Source organism: Echiichthys vipera, assembly GCF_963691815.1.
Source record: "Echiichthys vipera genome assembly, chromosome: 4".
NCBI classification, from domain to species: domain Eukaryota; kingdom Metazoa; phylum Chordata; class Actinopteri; order Perciformes; family Trachinidae; genus Echiichthys; species Echiichthys vipera.
This window is the reverse complement of record NC_139829.1, coordinates 35427634-35446093: the sequence shown is the minus strand read 5'-3', so window position 1 is coordinate 35446093 and position 18460 is coordinate 35427634. Positions and strand designations below refer to the sequence as shown.

Here is an 18460-nt window from a genome sequence, read left to right as displayed (position 1 = left end):
AAATGAGTAAAAACAGATGCAAAATGAGTAAAAACTGAAGCAAAATGAGTAAAAACAGAAGCAAAATGAGTAAAAACAGAAGCAAAATGAGTAAAAACAGATGCAAAATGAGTAAAAACAGAAACAAAATGAGTAAAAACAGATGCAAAATGAGTAAAAACAGAAGCAAAATGAGTAAAAACAGAAGCAAAATGAGTAAAAACAGATGCAAAATGAGTAAAAACAGAAGCAAAATGAGTAAAAACAGAAGCAAAATGAGTAAAAACTGATGCAAAATGAGTAAAAACAGAAGCAAAATGAGTAAAAACAGATGCAAAATGAGTAAAAACAGATGCAAAATGAGTAAAAACAGAAGCAAAATGAGTAAAAACAGATGCAAAATGAGTAAAAACAGAAGCAAAATGAGTAAAAACAGAAGCAAAATGAGTAAAAACAGAAGCAAAATGAGTAAAAACAGATGCAAAATGAGTAAAAACAGAAGCAAAATGAGTAAAAACAGAAGCAAAATGAGTAAAAACAGATGCAAAATGAGTAAAAACAGAAGCAAAATGAGTAAAAACAGATGCAAAATGAGTAAAAACAGAAGCAAAATGAGTAAAAACAGATGCAAAATGAGTAAAAACAGAAGCAAAATGAGTAAAAACAGAAGCAAAATGAGTAAAAACAGATGCAAAATGAGTAAAAACAGAAGCAAAATGACTAAAAACAGATGCAAAATGACTGAAAACAGATGCAAAATGAGTAAAAACAGAAGCAAAATGAGTAAAAACAGATGCAAAATGAGTAAAAACAGATGCAAAATGAGTAAAAACAGAAGCAAAATGAGTAAAAACAGATGCAAAATGAGTAAAAACAGAAGCAAAATGAGTAAAAACAGATGCAAAATGAGTAAAAACAGAAGCAAAATGAGTAAAAACAGATGCAAAATGAGTAAAAACAGATGCAAAATGAGTAAAAACAGAAGCAAAATGAGTAAAAACAGAAGCAAAATGGCTAAAATCAGAAGCAAAATGAGTAAAAACAGATGCAAAATGAGTAAAAACAGATGCAAAATGAGTAAAAACAGAAGCAAAATGAGTAAAAACAGAAGCAAAATGAGTAAAAACAGATGCAAAATGATTAAAAACAGAAGCAAAATGAGTAAAAACAGAAGCAAAATGGCTAAAAACAGAAGCAAAATGAGTAAAAACAGATGCAAAATGAGTAAAAACAGATGCAAAATGAGTAAAAACAGAAGCAAAATGAGTAAAAACAGATGCAAAATGAGTAAAAACAGAAGCAAAATGAGTAAAAACAGATGCAAAATGAGTAAAAACAGATGCAAAATGAGTAAAAACAGATGCAAAATGAGTAAAAACAGATGCAAAATGAGTAAAAACAGAAGCAAAATGAGTAAAAACAGATGCAAAATGAGTAAAAACAGAAGCAAAATGAGTAAAAACAGAAGCAAAATGAGTAAAAACTGATGCAAAATGAGTAAAAACAGAAGCAAAATGAGTAAAAACAGATGCAAAATGAGTAAAAACAGATGCAAAATGAGTAAAAACAGAAGCAAAATGAGTAAAAACAGATGCAAAATGAGTAAAAACAGAAGCAAAATGAGTAAAAACAGAAGCAAAATGAGTAAAAACAGAAGCAAAATGAGTAAAAACAGATGCAAAATGAGTAAAAACAGAAGCAAAATGAGTAAAAACAGAAGCAAAATGAGTAAAAACAGATGCAAAATGAGTAAAAACAGAAGCAAAATGAGTAAAAACAGATGCAAAATGAGTAAAAACAGAAGCAAAATGAGTAAAAACAGATGCAAAATGAGTAAAAACAGAAGCAAAATGAGTAAAAACAGAAGCAAAATGAGTAAAAACAGATGCAAAATGAGTAAAAACAGAAGCAAAATGACTAAAAACAGATGCAAAATGACTGAAAACAGATGCAAAATGAGTAAAAACAGAAGCAAAATGAGTAAAAACAGATGCAAAATGAGTAAAAACAGATGCAAAATGAGTAAAAACAGAAGCAAAATGAGTAAAAACAGATGCAAAATGAGTAAAAACAGAAGCAAAATGAGTAAAAACAGATGCAAAATGAGTAAAAACAGAAGCAAAATGAGTAAAAACAGATGCAAAATGAGTAAAAACAGATGCAAAATGAGTAAAAACAGAAGCAAAATGAGTAAAAACAGAAGCAAAATGGCTAAAATCAGAAGCAAAATGAGTAAAAACAGATGCAAAATGAGTAAAAACAGATGCAAAATGAGTAAAAACAGAAGCAAAATGAGTAAAAACAGAAGCAAAATGAGTAAAAACAGATGCAAAATGATTAAAAACAGAAGCAAAATGAGTAAAAACAGAAGCAAAATGGCTAAAAACAGAAGCAAAATGAGTAAAAACAGATGCAAAATGAGTAAAAACAGATGCAAAATGAGTAAAAACAGAAGCAAAATGAGTAAAAACAGATGCAAAATGAGTAAAAACAGAAGCAAAATGAGTAAAAACAGATGCAAAATGAGTAAAAACAGATGCAAAATGAGTAAAAACAGATGCAAAATGAGTAAAAACAGATGCAAAATGAGTAAAAACAGAAGCAAAATGAGTAAAAACAGATGCAAAATGAGTAAAAACAGAAGCAAAATGAGTAAAAACAGAAGCAAAATGAGTAAAAACAGAAGCAAAATGAGTAAAAACAGATGCAAAATGAGTAAAAACAGAAGCAAAATGAGTAAAAACAGAAGCAAAATGAGTAAAAACAGAAGCAAAATGAGTAAAAACAGATGCAAAATGAGTAAAAACAGATGCAAAATGAGTAAAAACTGAAGCAAAATGAGTAAAAACAGAAGCAAAATGAGTAAAAACAGAAGCAAAATGACTAAAAACAGATGCAAAATGAGTAAAAACAGAAGCAAAATGAGTAAAAACAGAAGCAAAATGAGTAAAAACAGATGCAAAATGAGTAAAAACAGAAACAAAATGAGTAAAAACAGATGCAAAATGAGTAAAAACAGAAGCAAAATGAGTAAAAACAGAAGCAAAATGAGTAAAAACAGATGCAAAATGAGTAAAAACAGATGCAAAATGAGTAAAAACAGAAGCAAAATGAGTAAAAACAGATGCAAAATGAGTAAAAACAGAAGCAAAATGAGTAAAAACAGATGCAAAATGAGTAAAAACAGAAGCAAAATGAGTAAAAACAGAAGCAAAATGAGTAAAAAACAGAAGCAAAATGAGTAAAAACAGAAGCAAAATGAGTAAAAACAGAAGCAAAATGAGTAAAAACAGAAGCAAAATGAGTAAAAACAGAAGCAAAATGAGTAAAAACAGAAGCAAAATGAGTAAAAACAGATGCAAAATGAGTAAAAACAGATGCAAAATGAGTAAAAACAGATGCAAAATGAGTGAAAACAGAAGCAAAATGAGTAAAAACAGAAGCAAAATGAGTAAAAACAGATGCAAAATGAGTAAAAACAGAAGCAAAATGAGTAAAAACAGAAGCAAAATGAGTAAAAACAGATGCAAAATGAGTAAAAACAGAAGCAAAATGAGTAAAAACAGAAGCAAAATGAGTAAAAACAGAAGCAAAATGAGTAAAAACAGATGCAAAATGAGTAAAAACAGATGCAAAATGAGTAAAAACAGAAGCAAAATGAGTAAAAACAGAAGCAAAATGAGTAAAAACAGAAGCAAAATGAGTAAAAACAGATGCAAAATGAGTAAAAACAGAAGCAAAATGAGTAAAAACAGAAGCAAAATGAGTAAAAACAGAAGCAAAATGAGTAAAAACAGATGCAAAATGAGTAAAAACAGAAGCAAAATGAGTAAAAACAGAAGCAAAATGAGTAAAAACAGATGCAAAATGAGTAAAAACAGAAGCAAAATGAGTAAAAACAGAAGCAAAATGAGTAAAAACAGAAGCAAAATGAGTAAAAACAGAAGCAAAATGAGTAAAAACAGAAGCAAAATGAGTAAAAACAGATGCAAAATGAGTAAAAACAGAAGCAAAATGAGTAAAAACAGAAGCAAAATGAGTAAAACTGAAGCAAAATGAGTAAAAACAGAAGCAAAATGAGTAAAACTGAAGCAAAATGAGTAAAAACAGATGCAAAATGAGTAAAAACAGAAGCAAAATGAGTAAAAACAGAAGCAAAATGAGTAAAAACAGATGCAAAATGAGTAAAAACAGAAGCAAAATGAGTAAAAACAGAAGCAAAATGAGTAAAAACAGATGCAAAATGAGTAAAAACAGAAGCAAAATGAGTAAAAACAGATGCAAAATGAGTAAAAACAGATGCAAAATGAGTAAAAACAGATGCAAAATGAGTAAAAACTGATGCAAAATGAGTAAAAACAGAAGCAAAATGAGTAAAAACAGATGCAAAATGAGTAAAAACAGATGCAAAATGAGTAAAAACAGATGCAAAATGAGTAAAAACAGATGCAAAATGAGTAAAAACAGATGCAATATGAGTAAAAACAGATGCAAAATGAGTAAAAACAGAAGCAAAATGAGTAAAAACAGAAGAAAAATGAGTAAAAACAGAAGCAAAATGAGTAAAAACAGAAGCAAAATGAGTAAAAACAGATGCAAAATGAGTAAAAACAGAAGCAAAATGAGTAAAAACAGATGCAAAATGAGTAAAAACAGATGCAAAATGAGTAAAAACAGAAGCAAAATGAGTAAAAACAGATGCAAAATGAGTAAAAACAGATGCAAAATGAGTAAAAACAGATGCAAAATGAGTAAAAACAGAAGCAAAATGAGTAAAAACAGAAGCAAAATGAGTAAAAACAGAAGCAAAATGAGTAAAAACAGATGCAAAATGAGTAAAAACAGAAGCAAAATGAGTAAAAACAGATGCAAAATGAGTAAAAACAGAAGCAAAATGAGTAAAAACAGAAGCAAAATGAGTAAAAACAGATGCAAAATGAGTAAAAACAGATGCAAAATGAGTAAAAACAGAAGCAAAATGAGTAAAAACAGATGCAAAATGAGTAAAAACAGATGCAAAATGAGTAAAAACAGAAGCAAAATGAGTAAAAACAGAAGCAAAATGAGTAAAAACAGAAGCAAAATGAGTAAAAACAGAAGCAAAATGAGTAAAAACAGAAGCAAAATGAGTAAAAACAGATGCAAAATGAGTAAAAACAGATGCAAAATGAGTAAAAACAGATGCAAAATGAGTAAAAACAGAAGCAAAATGAGTAAAAACAGAAGCAAAATGAGTAAAAACAGAAGCAAAATGAGTAAAAACAGAAGCAAAATGAGTAAAAACAGAAGCAAAATGAGTAAAAACCGATGCAAAATGAGTAAAAACAGATGCAAAATGAGTAAAAACAGAAGCAAAATGAGTAAAAACAGAAGCAAAATGAGTAAAAACAGATGCAAAATGAGTAAAAACAGAAGCAAAATGAGTAAAAACAGATGCAAAATGAGTAAAAACAGAAGCAAAATGAGTAAAAACAGATGCAAAATGAGTAAAAACAGAAGCAAAATGAGTAAAAACAGAAGCAAAATGAGTAAAAACAGAAGCAAAATGAGTAAAAAGTGTGTGTGTGTGTGTCTGTGTGTGTGTGTGTGTGTGTGTGTGTGTGTGTGTGTGTGTGTGTGTGTGTGTGTGTGTGTGTCTGTGTGTGTCTCTGTGTGTGTGTGTGTGTGTGTGTGTGTGTGTGTGTGTGTGTGTGTGTGTGTGAGTGTGTGTGTGTGTGTGTGTGTGTGTGTCTGTGTGTGTCTCTGTGTGTGTGTGTGTGTGTGTGTGTGTGTGTGTGTGTGTGTGTGTGTGTGTGTGTGTGTGTGTGAACAGCTGACAGAAGGAGGGCAGCTCTTCTATAAATAGCGCCCCCCCCCCCCCCCCCCCCCCCTCAGACCTCAGACCTGATCCGTGTTCGTCCCCCTGCAGCGTCTGAAACATGCCCGGCACCCAGGCCCAGACCCAGACCCAGGCCCAGGCCCAGGCCCAGACCCAGACCCGGTCCCAGACCCAGGCCCAGACCCGGTCCCAGACCCGGTCCCGGGCCCGAGACCGCAACAACGTCCTGAACCGGCCCGAGTTCCTGTCCCTGAACCAGCCCCCCCGCAGGGAGCCGGGGCCGGGGGGGGGTCCGAGGAGAGCCAGCAGACAGCAGAATCAGCAGGAGGACGCCGGAGGACGGTGAGTCCAGCACCTCCAGAACCAGAACCAGGACCAGGACCAGGACCAGGACCAGACCCGGGACATGAACTGGACTAACCCTAACCCTGGTCTCTGTGTCCTGGTCTCTGTGTCCTGGTCTCTGTGTCCTGGTCTCTGTGTCCTGGTCCTTGTGTCCTGGTCCGTGTGTTCTGGTCCTTGTGTCCTGGTCCGTGTGTCCTGGTCTCTGTGTCCTGGTCTCTGTGTCCTGGTCCTTGTGTCCTGGTCCGTGTGTCCTGGTCCTTGTGTCCTGGTCCGTGTGTCCTGGTCCGTGTGTCCTGGTCTCTGTGTCCTGGTCCTTGTGTCCTGGTCCGTGTGTCCTGGTCCTTGTGTCCTGGTCTCTGTGTCCTGGTCCGTGTGTCCTGGTCCGTGTGTCCTGGTCTCTGTGTCCTGGTCTCTGTGTCCTGGTCTCTGTGTCCTGGTCTCTGTGTCCTGGTCTCTGTGTCCTGGTCCTTGTGTCCTGGTCTCTGTGTCCTGGTCTCTGTGTCCTGGTCCTTGTGTCCTGGTCCGTGTGTCCTGGTCTCTGTGTCCTGGTCTCTGTGTCCTGGTCCTTGTGTCCTGGTCCGTGTGTCCTGGTCTCTGTGTCCTGGTCTCTGTGTCCTGGTCTCTGTGTCCTGGTCTCTGTGTCCTGGTCCTTGTGTCCTGGTCTCTGTGTCCTGGTCCGTGTGTCCTGGTCTCTGTGTCCTGGTCTCTGTGTCCTGGTCTCTGTGTCCTGGTCTCTGTGTCCTGGTCTCTGTGTCCTGGTCCTTGTGTCCCGGTCCGTGTGTCCTGGTCTATGTGTCCTGGTCTCTGTGTCCTGGTCTTTGTGTCCTGGTCTCTGTGTCCTGGTCCGTGTGTCCTGGTCTCTGTGTCCTGGTCCTTGTGTCCTGGTCTCTGTGTCCTGGTCCGTGTGTCCTGGTCTTTGTGTCCTGGTCCGTGTGTCCCGGTCTCTGTGTCCTGGTCCTTGTGTCCTGGTCTCTGTGTCCTGGTCTCTGTGTCCTGGTCTCTGTGTCCTGGTCCTTGTGTCCCGGTCCGTGTGTCCTGGTCTCTGTGTCCTGGTCTCTGTGTCCTGGTCTCTGTGTCCTGGTCTTTGTGTCCTGGTCTCTGTGTCCTGGTCTCTGTGTCCTGGTCCGTGTGTCCTGGTCTTTGTGTCCTGGTCCTTGTGTCCTGGTCTCTGTGTCCTGGTCTCTGTGTCCTGGTCCGTGTGTCCTGGTCTCTGTGTCCTGGTCTCTGTGTCCTGGTCTTTGTGTCCTGGTCTCTGTGTCCTGGTCTCTGTGTCCTGGTCTTTGTGTCCTGGTCTTTGTGTCCTGGTCCGTGTGTCCTGGTCCATGTGTCCTGGTCTCTGTGTCCTGGTCTCTGTGTCCTGGTCTTTGTGTCCTGGTCTCTGTGTCCCGGTCCGTGTGTCCTGGTCTCTGTGTTCTGGTCCGTGTGTCCTGGTCTCTGTGTCCGGGTCTCTGTGTCCTGGTCCTTGTGTCCTGGTCTCTGTGTCCTGGTCTCTGTGTCCTGGTCCTTGTGTCCTGGTCCTTGTGTCCTGGTCTTTGTGTCCTGGTCTTTGTGTCCTGGTCTTTGTGTCCTGGTCCGTGTGTCCCGGTCTCTGTGTCCTGGTCTCTGTGTCCTGGTCTCTGTGTCCTGGTCTTTGTGTCCTGGTCCGTGTGTCCTGGTCTCTGTGTCCTGGTCTCTGTGTCCTGGTCCGTGTGTCCTGGTCTCTGTGTCCTGGTCTTTGTGTCCTGGTCCTTGTGTCCTGGTCCTCGTGTCCTGGTCTTTGTGTCCTGGTCTTTGTGTCCTGGTCTCTGTGTCCTGGTCTCTGTGTCCTGGTCTCTGTATCCTCAGGGGCTCGAGGGACTCCTCAGAGGGGGGCCCAGCACCTGACGGCGGGGCGAAGGACGCGTCCCGCTGGCCGGAGCAGGACTGCATGCAGCTGAACCCGTCCTTCCGAGGCATCGCCATCAACTCTCTGCTCGCCATCGACATCAGCCTGTCCAAGCGCCTGGGCGTGTGCGCCGGGACCCGCGGCGCCGGGGCCCCGCTGCGCTCCATGGTGACCCTGCTGGCCCTCAGCGGACACGCGCTCCCCTGGCTCTGCGGGACGCTGGTCTGTCTGTGGAGGAGCAACACGCTCGCCGGACAGGAAGTCCTCGTCAACCTGCTGCTGGGTGAGGAAACGTCTTTACGTTGTCTCGTCGCCACGGTGACGGGACGGGGTGTCATGGTCTGTGTCTCCCTCAGCTCTGGTCCTGGATCTGATGACGGTCGCCGGCGTGCAGAAGTTGGTGAAACGCAGAGGACCCTGGGACTTCCCGCCGGGGCTTTTGGACTACATCGCCATGGATACGTATTCTTTCCCGGCCGCCCACGCCAGCCGCGCCGTCATGGTCTCCAAGTTCCTGCTGCACCACCTGGTGCTGGCGGTCAGTGGGTTTTACTACGTCCTGGTCTCTGTGTCCTGGTCCTTGTGTCCTGGTCCTTGTGTCCTGGTCTCTGTGTCCTGGTCCTTGTGTCCCGGTCTCTGTGTCCTGGTCTCTGTGTCCTGGTCCTTGTGTCCTGGTCTCTGTGTCCTGGTCTCTGTGTCCTGGTCCTTGTGTCCTGGTCTTTGTGTCCTGGTCCTTGTGTCCTGGTCTTTGTGTCCTGGTCTCTGTGTCCTGGTCTTTGTGTCCTGGTCTTTGTGTCCTGGTCTCTGTGTCCTGGTCTCTGTGTCCTGGTCTCTGTGTCCCGGTCCTTGTGTCCTGGTCTCTGTGTCCTGGTCTTTGTGTCCTGGTCTCTGTGTCCTGGTCTTTGTGTCCCGGTCTCTGTGTCCCGGTCCTTGTGTCCCGGTCTCTGTGTCCCGGTCTCTGTGTCCCGGTCCTTGTGTCCCGGTCCTTGTGTCCTGGTCTCTGTGTCCTGGTCTCTGTGTCCTGGTCCTTGTGTCCTGGTCTCTGTGTCCTGGTCCTTGTGTCCTGGTCTCTGTGTCCTGGTCTCTGTGTCCTGGTCTCTGTGTCCTGGTCCTTGTGTCCTGGTCTCTGTGTCCTGGTCCTTGTGTCCTGGTCTCTGTGTCCTGGTCTCTGTGTCCTGGTCTCTGTGTCCTGGTCTTTGTGTCCTGGTCCTTGTGTCCTGGTCTCTGTGTCCTGGTCTTTGTGTCCTGGTCTCTGTGTCCTGGTCCTTGTGTCCTGGTCCTTGTGTCCTGGTCTTTGTGTCCTGGTCTCTGTGTCCTGGTCCTTGAGTCCTGGTCCGTGTGTCCTGGTCCTTGTGTCCTGGTCCTTGTGTCCTGGTCCTTGTGTCCTGGTCTCTGTGTCCTGGTCTCTGTGTCCTGGTCTTTGTGTCCCGGTCTCTGTGTCCCGGTCCTTGTGTCCTGGTCTTTGTGTCCTGGTCCTTGTGTCCTGGTCTCTGTGTCCTGGTCTCTGTGTCCTGGTCTCTGTGTCCTGGTCCTTGTGTCCTGGTCTCTGTGTCCTGGTCCTTGTGTCCTGGTCTCTGTGTCCTCGTACTTAAGATAAAGTAAAACTACTTAGATCCTGGACCTGGAACCACGAGAAGCCCCAGGTCCGGTGGTCTGGTCCCTCCGTAGTGGAGTGGTAGTGACGCAGTCCTCCTGTCCCCCAGGTGCCCCTCAGGATCCTGCTCTACCTGTGGGCCTTCCTGGTGGGCGTGTCCCGGGTGCTTCTGGGTAAACATCACCTGTCGGACGTCGGCTGTGGCTTCGCTCTCGGCTTCCTGCACTTCAGTCTGGTGGAGTCCGTCTGGCTCGACTCCGCCACCTGCCAGACCCTCATCTCCATCGGCACGCTGCGCTGGACCCCGCTGGTCTGAACCGGTCCGGACCGGTCGGGACCGGTTCAGATGGGAGTGAGACCGTCCTGTCCTGATGATCTGCTGTAAACGGGTTCTTCCTGAACTGGTTTGGACCGGTCCACCTCAGCTCTGATGAGACACGCTCCTCGTTTGGACCAGTTTAGACTGGTTCGGCCTGGTTTAGACTGGTTTAGACTGGTTTGGCCTGGTCCTGCTGGGCTCCGTATTCTGCCAGACAGCTTCCTGCAGCTTCCTGCTTCCTGTTTAGCGCCCCCTGAGTGGACGGATGCTCTTGCTGGACCTGGTCCAGGTTTTGGTTCAGGTCTGAACTTCCTCAGGTTTGGTTTCTGCTGCGCTGGAAAGAACCGGACTGTTGTAGCGCGCTAACTGTAGCTGTGTTAGTTAGCATCACCCTGGAGTTAGCATCACTCTGAAGTTAGCATCACCCTGAAGTTAGCATCAACCTGACGTTAGCATCACTCTGAAGTTAGCATCAACCCTGAGGTTAGCATCACCTTGAAGTTAGCATGGCCCTGAAGTTAGCATCACCCTGACGTTAGCATCACTCTGAAGTTAGCATCACCCTGAAGTTAGCATCACCCTGACGTTAGCATCACCCTGAAGTGAGCATGGCCCTGAAGTTAGCATCACCCTGAAGTTAGCATCAACCTGATGTTAGCATCACTCTGAAGTTAGCATCAACCCTGAAGTTAGCATCACCCTGAAGTTAGCATCACCTTGAAGTTAGCATGGCCCTGACGTTAGCATGGCCCTGAAGTTAGCATCACCCTGACGTTAGCATAAACCCTGACGTTAGCATGGGTTAGCATCGTTAAACAGGACGTTTCCGTTGTATTTTGATTTTTTGCAGAAAATAAATTTTATTCTATTTTCATTTTAAATGAACTTTGATGATTTTTGACGCGTAAACATGAAAACATGGATCCTTAATAATAATACTTCATAATAATTAAGAATTAACCATAAATAAATAATCATTAAAATAATGCATTAATAACGTTTCTTAATCCAGAAATATTCAGGTGTCCTCGCCTGTTTGTGATCTCATAGAATAACAATAACAATGATAATAATGATAAACATTAAAGTTCAAACAACAACAAACAGCAGCAGAAGAAAACCACACGTGTTCTAACAAAAGAACTAATCACCTTATTAAATATTAATTATTCCTCATTAAAGGAAACGCCTCCGCACAGACGGGACCGGGGACCCGAGGAACCGGGTCACGGGTCAGAACCAGTTTCTTTTCTCTTCAGTTCATAAAAGAGTTTCAAAAAGTTCACAACGCTGAAGTTTTACTGCGAAACATGATTTATTCATAAACACGACAGGAAATGATGTCACAGGAAGTCAAGGTTCACATCACATGTCCAGTCGTCACATGATCCGCTCATCAAAACACCAACGGCGTCGTCTCACCCCCTCAGAGAGGGGACCCGGGGGCATCCAGCTCCAGAGCCGCCTCCAGACCTGCAGAACACCGGGTCCGTCCCCGGGTGCAGAACACCGGGTCTCTCCCCGGATGCAGAACACTGGGTCCGTCCCCGGGTGCAGAACACTGGGTCCGTCCCCAGGTGCAGAACACCGGGTCCGTCCCCGGGTGCAGAACACCGGGTCTCTCCCCGGGTGCAGGTCTGGCAGGACCGGGTCGTCAGAGGCCAAAGAGGGGACGGGCTGTCCAACAGGACGCCACAGGGCGTCTCTAGAGAGGGGACGCTTCACCGTGGCAACAGATGTTCAGGGTCACTTTGGATGTGAACCTGAAGTCTTTCTGGATTCTCCAGCAGCTCTGAGGCGGTGGATCAGACTCAGGTGGTCTGTGGCTCCTGATGAAAACTGGACTTTAAAGAGAAACGCTGTCGACTAAAACTTCGTTTTCTCTGACTGGAATAAAAAAAAGCTTGTTCTCAAAAACACGAACAACAACTTTAAACTACACAAAATCAAATAAAAAAACTGATAAAAGTTACAAAATAAAAGACTCTACAACAGACAGGTCTGCACCTTTGAGTCCAGGAGGGGCCCGGGTAACAGGGTCAGTGCTGACAGGGGGGGAGAGGAAGGTGACTGGGGGGGGGACTTGGTGCAGATGTAGATCTGGACCGTAGCAGGGGAAGTGGAGACCATGATTGTGAGGGGGAGGACGAAGACGAGAGGACCAAGCACTGAACCCTGGGGGACGCCTCGGGACAGAGGTGACGGCTGGAAGGCAGGTGGACGGGGTCTAGGGTCCAAGTGCAGGTCCAGGTGCAGGTTTTCATTCCCTTGGTGAGTTGGTGTCGGTCTCTGAGAGTGTGATGGGGAGGGATCCGGGGGTGGGGTTCAGGGAGCAGGGAGGGGGTCAGGTTGCTGTAAATGGAGTGGATTTTATTTTGGAAGTGTGACAGGAAGCAGTTGCATGGACCCCCCCCTGGGAGAGCTGTAGGGATGCTGGCGTGGAGGGGGGGGGGGGGGGTCTTGGGGTTCGGCATCGCACCGGTGAGAGAGGCTGAGCGGACGTGGATGATGATGATGATGATGATGAAGATGGTCACAGATGTGGAGGTTGATGCTGGAGATCTGGTTTAATGTGGGTCCAGTGGAGCGGACCAGATCCAGGATGGGACCATGGGAGTGGGAGGGGGGGGGGGGGAGTGGGGGGGTACGAAAATCCGTGAAGTGTGAGAGGAAGGTGGGTCGGGTTTGGGAGGGCGGTAAGTAACGGCAGTGACGAGCGGAGTAGGACAAAAGAGTGGTCCGTGGACGGCAGCAAGTCCGCCCCAGGGTCACGGTTTGAATCCTGGGGGTGTGGTCTGGGTAAGAGGGAAACAGCTCAGGGGGTCAGGTGTGCGTCCACACATGAGCCGCCTCACAGACCCCCCCCCCCCCCCCCCCCCCGCAGGTCTCCTGAGCGTGCGGCCCTGTGGCTCCCTGTGGCCCGTCACCTGTGGCACCTCATGTGGACCCCCAGGGCACTGCTGGTCCTGAACGCCTTCTGACACTTCTCGCAGGCGTACGGCTTCTCGCCCGTGTGGATCCTCGTGTGCGACCTTAAGGATGTGTGGTTGGTGAACTGGTGGCCGCAGGTCTTACAGACGTGGGGCTTCTCCCCGGTGTGGGTCCTGGCGTGGACCGTCAGGTGGATGCGCTGCCGGAATCTCTTGCCGCACGTTCTGCAGGCGTGCGGCTTCTCGCCCGTGTGGGTCCTCATGTGCGTCGTCAGCGTGGAGCGGTTGCTGAACCCGGTGCCGCACGTTCTGCAGACGTGCGGCTTCTCGCCCGTGTGGATCCTCATGTGGATCTTTAGGGTTGAGGCGGTCTTGAGCCGGCGCCCACAGATCTTACACACGTGCGCGTCCTCCCCCGTGTGGCTCTTCATGTGGTTTTTCATTTGGCAGTGGTGCCTGAACCTCCGCCCGCAGGTGTTGCAGGTGTACGGCGTCTCGCCCGTGTGGGAGGTCATGTGGCTCTTCAGGTGACTGGGGCGTCTGAAGCTCAGGCCGCAGGTGTTGCACGCGTGCGGCTTCTCCCCCGTGTGGAGCAGCGCGTGCACCTTCAGCGAGGACAGGGAGATGAAGCGGCTCCCACACGTCTCGCAGGCGTGCGGCTTCTCCACCGGTTGGGTTTTCTCGTGCGTCGCCATGTGACCTTTCAGGTGACTGAGGCGTCTGAACGTCACGCCGCAGGTCCTGCAGGTGAACGGCTTCTCACCTGTGTGGATCTTCAGGTGCATCTTCAGAGAGGAGCGGTAGCTGAAGCGGTCGCCGCACGTGTCGCACGTGAAGGACTCTTTGGCTGCGTCGGTCTCACGCTGACGCTCCGACAGCTGCTCGGTGCCCTTCTTACGTCTCTTCTTTGGGTTTGGTCCTGCGGCTCCAGTGGATCCTGAGTCTCCGTGCTGGTCTTCTTTGGGGTCTTTGGGGTCTCTGGGGTCTTTGGGCTCTTTGGGGTCTTTGGGGTCTTTGGGGTCTCTGGGGTCTTTGGGGTCTTGGCTCTCGGCTTCGTGAGGGTCTTGACGGAGCAGCTGGGGGTCACCGTTTGCTTCTGACACCACAGAGATTATCACCGGCATGTTGGCGGCGGACTCGTGGTCTGCAGCACTCAGAGGGTCGTCAGGACCGGGGGTCACGGTCAGCGTGGAGGCGTGGGCCTCCTGCTTCAGGACCAGCTGCCCCCCCTCCTGGGGGGTGCAGAGCTCCTCCTGGGTCTCATCTTTGACCTGTGGAGGCTCCGGGTCCTCCTGGTCCGGACTGGAGCTCCTCTCCTGAACACAGACGTGCTGCTGCTGCTGCAGGAGCTCTGGGGACAGAACCAGAGACACAGGACGTCAGTGAAGACCACACCCCCCGCCCCCCCCCCCCCCCCCTTCAGACGCCAGTTCACCTCACGTCTCTCACAACAACACACAACACGTGACAATCAGTGTCCTGTGAGGAACCACCGGCAGCTCCAGCCGAGGTTGAGGCGTCTGTAATGACAACGTAACAGTCCTAACGGTGGTAACCGTGGTAACCGTGGTAACGGTCTGTGGTTACCGAACACGGCTGCCAGACTGTGCTGACATCAACACACAGATGAACAACAACAACAACAACACCAGGCACCAGGGTAAACAACAACAACACCAGGCACCAGGGTAAACAACAACAACACCAGGCACCAGGGTAAACAACAACAACATCAGGCACCAGGGTAAACAACAACAACAACACCAGGCACCAGGGTAAACAACAACAACATCAGGCACCAGGGTAAACAACAACAACATCAGGCACCAGGGTAAACAACAACAACAACACCAGGCACCAGGGTAAACAACAACAACATCAGGCACCAGGGTAAACAACAACAACAACACCAGGCACCAGGGTAAACAACAACAACATCAGGCACCAGGGTAAACAACAACAACATCAGGCACCAGGGTAAACAACAACAACAACATCAGGCACCAGGGTAAACAACAACAACATCAGGCACCAGGGTAAACAACAACAACAACATCAGGCACCAGGGTAAACAACAACAACATCAGGCACCAGGGTAAACAACAACAACAACATCAGGCACCAGGGTAAACAACAACAACATCAGGCACCAGGGTAAACAACAACAACAACACCAGGCACCAGGGTAAACAACAACAACATCAGGCACCAGGGTAAACAACAACAACATCAACAACATCAACAACATCAACAACAACAACCCCCCCTGCAGACATCAGCCCCCCCCTGCAGACATCAGCCCCCCCCTGCAGACATCAGCCCCCCCCTGCAGACATCAGCCCCCCCCCGCAGACATCAGCCCCCCCCCTGCAGACATCAGCCCCCCCCCCTGCAGACATCAGCCCCCCCCTGCAGACATCAGCCCCCCCCTGCAGACATCAGCCCCCCCTGCAGACATCAGCCCCCCCTGCACACATCAGCCCCCCCCCTGCAGACATCAGCCCCCCCCTGCAGACATCAGCCCCCCCTGCACACATCAGCCCCCCCTGCACACATCAGCCCCCCCCTGGATGTGTTCACTGATGAACTCTAATATTATTTCATTCACAGAACAAACATAAAATAATGAAACGTATTTTAATCATATAAAATAAACTTTTCCTCACATTTCATTTTTCTGATTTCACTTCCTGTGATTTTGGTTTCACATGTTTTTCTCACATCAAACTCATAAATATTGATTTATTTACTCAGTTTATTGTTTTTATATTTTACTGTATTTTGTTTTTAAGCTGAAGGAAACTTGAGTTTCATCAAAGATCAACAAAGACAAGTTTAATATAATATAATAAAATATAAAGTTATATTATATTATTACTTAACTTACTGTAATAAAACAGGATCTGATCTAAAGTAACAATAAAACATAATATAATATATTATAATATAATCTACGTCACTTTAGAGTAATATAACAGATGATAACAGAATATAAAGTTATAATCAAATATACTGTAATATAATAATCATTACAGGTGTGCGCGCGGATGCCGCCGGTGACGTACCTGCGTGGATCCTGCGCAGCCGCAGTTGGGGGCTGCAGACCGTGTGCAGCAGTTTTCTCTGTCCGTCGATCGTTTCCTGGAACTCCTGCAGCGTTTCCGTGAACGCGGCGCAGATTCGTTCCGCGGCCGCGCTCAGCTGCTCGGTCACGAGCTCCCTCAGGGAGTCCGCGGGAGACACGCGGGTGACCCCCGCGAGCACGCGCGCACCTCCACAGACCCCACGAGACATGATGGTGACCCCCAACGAGCACGCGCGCACCTCCAGAGACACCACGAGACTGGGCTGAACACTTCCGCTGCAGTCACACTCAAGGGCGTCCGACTTCCGCTGGAGTCACACTCAAGAGCGTCCGACTTCCGCTGGAGTCACACTCAAGAGCGTCCGACTTCCGCTGGAGTCACACTTAAGGGCGTCCGACTTCCGCTGGAGTCACACTCAAGGGCGTCCGACTTCCGCTGGAGTCACACTTAAGGGCGTCCGACTTCCGCTGGAGTCACACTTAAGAGCGTCTGACTTCCGCTGGAGTCACACTTAAGGGCGTCCGACTTCCGCTGGAGTCACACTTAAGAGCGTCTGACTTCCGCTGGAGTCCCTTTTTTTTTCATCAACACCGAAAGAAAACAAAACATGAACAAAGAGAAGAACAATAATAATAATAATAATAAAAGCAGCAGTGACAGAAAGTAAACATAATAAAATAAGAAGTGATGACGTAAACACCTGAAAACACGGTTTGTTCTGTGGCGGGAAACATAATGTTTCCACTTCCGCCACAAACAGAAAAGTTTGTGACGTTTACGTTAAAAACCGTAAAATCACGTCATTAAGAAACAAATGTGAGTCAAAAACAAACTCAATAAAACGTGTTTATGGAATAAAACACAGGACACGGTTCATCTGCTCCTCTCACTCACAGAGCAGAGGAGACGCACTTCCGCTGGAGTCACACTCAAGAGCGTCCGACAGCGGTGCAAACAGGAACCTTTTTCTGCTGTGTGTGTGTGTGTGTGTGTGTCTCTGTGTGAGTGTGTGTGTGTCTCTGTGTGTGTGTGTGTTTTAACTAAAGTCACTGAGGCAGAAACACGGTTTACGTTTTTAAAAATGTTTATGAACAATAATTAAAAACAGTTCATTTAGAAAATCAGAGAAATATGAAAACAAACAAACACATACAAATATAAACCTGAGGACCCAGAGAACAGTTTACATTCACTCATCAACATTAACAGCTGCAGGAGTCACAGTCATACACACAGTATCATTTATGATTATTATGATTATTATTGTGTCTGTGCTTTCATTTACTTCTGAATTTAATTACACATGCAATTCTTATTGTACATTCATTTACTTTATTTCTGTATTTATTTTATATTTTATTAAATTATACATTTGATTATTTTAATATATTTATACATCTGCTGTATTCATTATTTCCTGTTTCCTTATTCATTTATAAAGTTATTAATTTCTTTTGGAAACGGAACGTTTGTTTCCGTGTTGCGTGTTTCCGCCCGGACCCGGTTTTAAGACACACCGTTGCTATTGGATTCAGCAGCAGCTTCGGCAGCGGTGAGCTAACGATGCTAACAGCAGCTAACGTGCTAACAGCAGCCAAACAGAAGAGAGAGAAAAAGACACTACGTCACAGTTTATGTTCTGACGTAGTCACCTCCGGCGTAGTGACGTCATCACGGCTGTGACGCTAACAGAAGCTAACAACAGAAGCTAACAGGGAGGATTAGCTGCCGTTAGCTGCTGTGTGTGTGTGTGTGTGTGTGTGTGTGAGAAAGTACGGGAGCCGACGGGGAAAAAAGCGAAGCAGTGAGTGCGTCTCTGTTTGTTTATGTTTATTAAATATAAAGTTCATATCCGGGTCCAGATCCACCTGCTTCTGTTCCCTCAGGACCAGGACTGAGGTGGACCTGGACCTGGACCTGGACCTGGACCTGAGCCGCTCCGGACCCCGTGTCTCTCCTGTCGTCATGCCGACACCTCCAACATGTCCGACTGTGATCCAGCTGCTGTAGAGGAAACTCCGGGTCCTCCTGGTCCTCCGGGTCCTCCGGGTCCTCTTGGTCCTCCTGGTCCTCCTGGTCCCAGTCGCCCCCCCCTGGCGGAGAAGGCCCTGTCGGAGGCCTTTGCCCGGCTCAGGTACCGGGACACGTCCCTGCTGATCTGGCAGCAGCAGCAGCAGGACCTGCAGGTGGGGCCCCCCTCCACCTACCTGACCCGCAGCCAGTCCAGCTGGTACAGCAGCTTCGGGAACCAGGCCGTGCTGATCCGGGACAAGCGGGGCCTGGAGGACGCCGACGGGCGGTCCAGGATCTGCAGCGTCATGTAGACTGGAACCAAGGGGGGGTCGGCGATTCTCACGGAACTGGATTTAAACTTTATTTAAACGCACTTCCTGGAACCACGTGGACCGGGTCAGAACCGCTGCACTGAGACCAGGTCCCTGAGACCAGGTCCCTGAGACCAGGTCCCTGAGACTTCTGTTAAAGTTGTTTGAGTCAGAGATGTCATGATAAGTGTATGAAACACT

At 46.7% G+C, this 18460-nt stretch overlaps 3 protein-coding genes across 5 annotated transcripts; 2 read left to right on the top strand and 1 right to left on the bottom strand.

Annotated features, from left to right (window-relative positions):
• Positions 1 to 5867: 5867 nt before the first annotated feature.
• On the top strand, positions 5868 to 10703 carry LOC310946547 (inactive phospholipid phosphatase 7-like). Of its 3 annotated transcripts, XR_014593191.1 has the most exons (5): positions 5868 to 6139; positions 7967 to 8289; positions 8363 to 8544; positions 9710 to 10299; positions 10403 to 10703. XR_014593191.1 is itself a non-coding variant. In XM_083913040.1 (4 exons), exons 1-4 carry the CDS (start codon positions 5898 to 5900, stop codon positions 9914 to 9916), a joined length of 954 nt encoding a protein of 317 aa, XP_083769166.1. In that variant the 5' UTR covers positions 5868 to 5897; the 3' UTR covers positions 9917 to 10703. The 3 variants fall into 3 exon arrangements, 2 of the variants coding, with proteins under 2 accessions (XP_083769166.1, XP_083769167.1); XM_083913040.1 differs by having other exon boundaries at positions 9710 to 10703; XM_083913041.1 differs by lacking the exon at positions 10403 to 10703 and having other exon boundaries at positions 9721 to 9926.
• A 1885-nt stretch (positions 10704 to 12588) lies between these two features.
• LOC310946545 (uncharacterized protein) lies at positions 12589 to 16150 on the bottom strand. Its single transcript, XM_083913038.1, has 2 exons — positions 15915 to 16150; positions 12589 to 14200 (listed from the first exon to the last, which is right to left on the bottom strand). Exons 1-2 carry the CDS (start codon positions 16141 to 16143, stop codon positions 12843 to 12845), a joined length of 1587 nt encoding a protein of 528 aa, XP_083769164.1. The 5' UTR covers positions 16144 to 16150; the 3' UTR covers positions 12589 to 12842.
• A 1383-nt stretch (positions 16151 to 17533) lies between these two features.
• On the top strand, positions 17534 to 18259 carry brd3os (BRD3 opposite strand; the record flags this gene model as incomplete). The annotated part of the gene is made up of 2 exons (XM_083913042.1): positions 17534 to 17739; positions 17822 to 18259. The coding sequence occupies exon 2, from the start codon at positions 17918 to 17920 to the stop codon at positions 18257 to 18259; it is 342 nt and encodes a 113-aa protein (XP_083769168.1). The 5' UTR covers positions 17534 to 17739; positions 17822 to 17917.
• Positions 18260 to 18460: the final 201 nt, after the last annotated feature.

What these genes read in the sequence shown, in the direction of transcription:
- LOC310946547 (XM_083913040.1), top strand. Translation starts at nt 5,898, where the DNA reads ATGCCCGGCACCCAGGCCCAGACCCAGACCCAGGCCCAGGCCCAGGCC. An exon ending in CAGGAGGACGCCGGAGGACG is followed by an intron (nt 6,140 to 7,966) that starts GTGAGTCCAGCA and finishes CTGTATCCTCAG; the next exon opens with GGGCTCGAGGGACTCCTCAG. An exon ending in CCTCGTCAACCTGCTGCTGG is followed by an intron (nt 8,290 to 8,362) that starts GTGAGGAAACGT and finishes TGTCTCCCTCAG; the next exon opens with CTCTGGTCCTGGATCTGATG.
- LOC310946545 (XM_083913038.1), bottom strand. Translation starts at nt 16,143, where the DNA reads ATGTCTCGTGGGGTCTGTGGAGGTGCGCGCGTGCTCGCGGGGGTCACC. An exon ending in GCTGCGCAGGATCCACGCAG is followed by an intron (nt 14,201 to 15,914) that starts GTACGTCACCGG and finishes TTCTGTCCCCAG; the next exon opens with AGCTCCTGCAGCAGCAGCAG.